General features: G+C 59.7%; 1 protein-coding gene across 1 annotated transcript; it reads right to left on the bottom strand.

Moving 5' to 3' along the window:
- Positions 1 to 169: 169 nt before the first annotated feature.
- On the bottom strand, positions 170 to 2228 carry LOC113204922 (uncharacterized). Its single transcript, XM_026420302.2, has 8 exons — positions 2056 to 2228; positions 1770 to 1951; positions 1488 to 1597; positions 1326 to 1406; positions 1086 to 1250; positions 825 to 999; positions 616 to 726; positions 170 to 510 (listed from the first exon to the last, which is right to left on the bottom strand). The coding sequence occupies exons 2-8, from the start codon at positions 1923 to 1925 to the stop codon at positions 427 to 429; spliced, it is 882 nt and encodes a 293-aa protein (XP_026276087.1). The 5' UTR covers positions 1926 to 1951; positions 2056 to 2228; the 3' UTR covers positions 170 to 426.
- Positions 2229 to 3614: the final 1386 nt, after the last annotated feature.

Here is a 3614-nt window from a genome sequence, read left to right as displayed (position 1 = left end):
TATTTGTCTGTCTTTCTCTGTTTATATTTAACTTTCAATGTCTTCAATGTTCAGTCTCATGTTTTCTGTATTTTTATACTTATTTATTTTTAGATTTAAGACTTCCGCCTGGGGCTAAATGATTTTCTGTCTTTGCTTTTTTTTTTGTATTCTCAAGAAATTATCCCAGTTTACATGCAGAATTTATTCCCGCCGTGGGATCGTCTAGTCAGAAACCCTGTTCTACTCCAGACCATAGCAGCACAAATTTGAACACGGGGCGGCAAGCTTGGCCGACTCCCACCGTGTTGGACCCCTCGTCGGCTCCGCAGGTTAGACATCGTTGGACGGCTCTGCACGAGAGCCTGAGAGTTGCGACGAGCTACCAGAGTCGCTTGCGAAAATTCAGTTGACGGGGGGCGTGACGAGTTGAGGAGGGAGACAGGTTCATTCAACCTGAGGATAGGACCTGGGCCGGGCCAGCTTTTCCAGTCGATTCGAAGCCACCGCGGTCTTGGCCCGCTCGGAGACCTGCATACATTGCGAGTGAGGAGCCCACGCGGCGTGCGTTGTCGTTGCCTATCCCGCTATCGACAGGCGCTCGGCAGAGGAGGGGGAGGGCTGATCGACCCTTACCTTGAACGGATCCCACTGACTGTCTTCGGATTTACTTCGGTACCGCTCAGACGGTGTGCTGAGGACTTCCAACCTCGGCAACAACCTCTTGTAAGGCACGCTCTTCCTCTCCTGGGTTCGCATGCGGGAGAATAACGCCGTGTGATACGAATAGTACTTTTTAAGCGATCCCAGATTTGGGTGATGCTCTCCTGCGGAGCTGGACGCACCGGTACGCGCTGGTACACGGTGAAGTCACGCTTGGGCCGGGACCTTGCCGCCTCCCAGTGCTGGCGCTCCTCCTTGCTCAGCGACCTCTGCGACAACCCCGTCCCGGAGCCCGGCCCCGCGGGGCCCACACCGCCGGGGGTTCCAGGGCCGCCAGGGAACGGCTCGAACGGCATCCTGGCAAAGCGTTCGCGGGCATGAAAATGAAGACGCACACACTGCGTGCCCCGGCAGCTGCCAGCACTGGCACCAAGCTCACGCACTGCGTATGCTGCTGCTGGTAGAACTGGCGCATGTCTGAGGCGCGCGGCCCGAGGGCGAGCTCGGCGTACGAAGTCCCCAGCGTGTCCACGATGCGGCTGCGCATCCGCTCCTTGAAGGGCCCGCCCAGGCTCTCCTGCATCGCCACCGTCAGCCCGACCATGTACCTGCGGAGGACCGCGGGACCAGTTAGTGACGCCGGCACCACCGGGACCGGAGGGAGGGAGGCAGGGGTTACTCACGTGACCTTCGGGTGAGACATCTCCACAATGCGGGGGGAGGGTCTGGCCTTGAGGGCACTCCTCGACACCGACCCGATCTCCCTGAACAAGAAGTGCGTCTCGCACGGGCTGCAGTAGGAAGAGGCTTCCATACTCACATACACCCTCGCCTACCCTACTTACACCAAGCTCGCCGGTTGCGTCGTGTAGCCAACCCTGGGGTATGCCAGCTCTTCGACCCTCGGCGAGCACACGGCCTTCTTGGTGCTGCCGCGGATCGGCCAGATGGGTACCTGTCGGGTGATGTTACACCGTGACGTCAAGACAAGGAACAACACCCCCATACCCCCTCCAGAGGCGCTCATCCAAACCATAAAATATGCAAAATTTCGGCACAGAAAATTTTCGCGCGCCTTTCTCGGTGTCTCGGTGGTATGCACATTTTGTGCTTCAGCTGCTACTGACCGGCCCCAGCATGAGGTTGGGCTGCGGCCCCTGGGGGAGGCTGCGGTCGTGCCGGAAGTTGGGCGCGGCCAGCAGGTCCCGATGCTGTCGGCGCGACAGCAGCGCCCGGCCCGTCACCACCCGCGGGAGGAAGTGCTGGGGCTTCCATTCCCGCATCTCCCGCCGGCCCGGGCCGCCCCAACCTGCGAGCAGCGCGCCCCGCCGTGACCACCCGTGACCCCACGCCCACCCGCCGCCGGCCCAGCGGGCCCCGCCCGCCCCGCGTCACGCAGCACCGCCACGTTACCTTAGTCTCATAACACTTCGACTTCTAGGAGGCCGTCCTTCGCCCTCCCCCTTCCTTCCCGCATCTTCCGCTTCTCTTCCGCTTCATTTCTTCGCTTCGTGCTTCCCACCCCTTTCGTATTTTTTTCACATTTTTTCTTTGTGATTTTCCATGATGAGCGAAAGACCCCTCCGCCCGCGGCGTCTCCGCGGCGAAAGGTTCGACAATGGCACCCCCACCCCACGCCTCCGGCGGGCTGCAGATTTGAATTTGCCGCGCTTCTCACGGCAAATACTGTAATTACAGCCGGCTAGCTTAAACTTGGTTGGGGACAGACTTATGGTCCTCGTTCAGGCCGTGCAGTATGCTATTAGCATTGCAGAAATACTTGTGCCCCTTCCTTCTCCCCGCCACTTGAGCCTCGTACATCAGCCGCAGCAGCAGGGCGTGGTCGGGAGCGGGACTACGGAGCACGGTTTACACTTTGCGACACCAACCCGCGAGCATTTGGTCGAGCTCGGCGATGAGCATTAAGCAGCCCTTGAGCCAAGTCCACGGGTAATATCTGACAGGGTGATCCAGTAAGTGCGTCCGTTTTACGAAACTGCCAAGCTCCAGCCCAGCCTCTGCAAGCTCTCGTAGCGCCTGGTAGGTAGGCAACATCTTGCCTGCAGTGCATGCGTGTACTGCGGGGCGGCCTACCCCGAGTCTCGCAGGCGTCCGGCTCCCGTAATTCGCAAAATAAATTTAAGGAAAACTTCCGGACGTGCTTTCTTCTGGACGATCCGCATTGCTTGAGCACGGACCCCTTCTGAATACGCCCTCATCGGAACACCTCCGTCAGTACTTTTTTTGTTCGCGCACTGGTACCCATCCTATGTAGGGCGGCTGGCAGCGGGGCGCCGCGCCGAGGGGGGCGCCGCCGAAATACTCCGGAACATCCGGAAGCACTTTGCAGAGCCAATCGGTGGCTGCTGCAGCTGCTGCCGGGCGCGGCCATCAGTACCCGTCAGAGAGGCGACGGTGGCGGGGTGGGCGCGGCGCGCGGAGGCGGGGCGGGCGGACGGACGCACGGACGCACGGACAAACAGCCGACAAAACGGCACCACGCCGACGTCAAACTGTTAATTACTTTGTAGGGGCCATAGCCTTATTGAAAGAAAATGAAAAGAAAGAAAAATGTTTGGAGGGTATGAGCGATCCTGCTCCGTGTAATGAGTACCACAACCGCCCTCACTCTTTTCAAGTTGGTTTCAAGACCGTTCTTGTCCTCTATATTATCAGTGCGCGTATTCGGCGGTGGTGGAGGCCAGCAGGACAAGGAGGTATGGTGGGGGTAGGAGAGGAGAAAAGTGTGGGGAGAGGGGGGGGGGATAAAAAGGCAACAGCCAGCAGCTCCTTGATTAATGGGTGGACCATTTAGAGGAGCTGCGCTGCGGCGGCCGCGACGGCCAGTGCATTGAATTATGAAGAGGGACCGCGCGGTGCCCCCTAAACCCACCGCCACCCGCGCCTCGCCCCGCTCCACCCCGCCCCGCCCCACACCGGCCCTCCAGGCCAAGCCACGGTCCCACTCCGAG

Source organism: Frankliniella occidentalis, unplaced genomic scaffold (genome assembly GCF_000697945.3).
Source record: "Frankliniella occidentalis isolate FOCC.00 unplaced genomic scaffold, Focc_3.1 Scaffold2974, whole genome shotgun sequence".
Classification (NCBI taxonomy): Eukaryota; Metazoa; Arthropoda; class Insecta; order Thysanoptera; family Thripidae; genus Frankliniella; species Frankliniella occidentalis.
The sequence above is the reverse complement of the archived record's forward strand: the minus strand, read 5'-3'. Positions and strand labels throughout refer to the sequence as shown.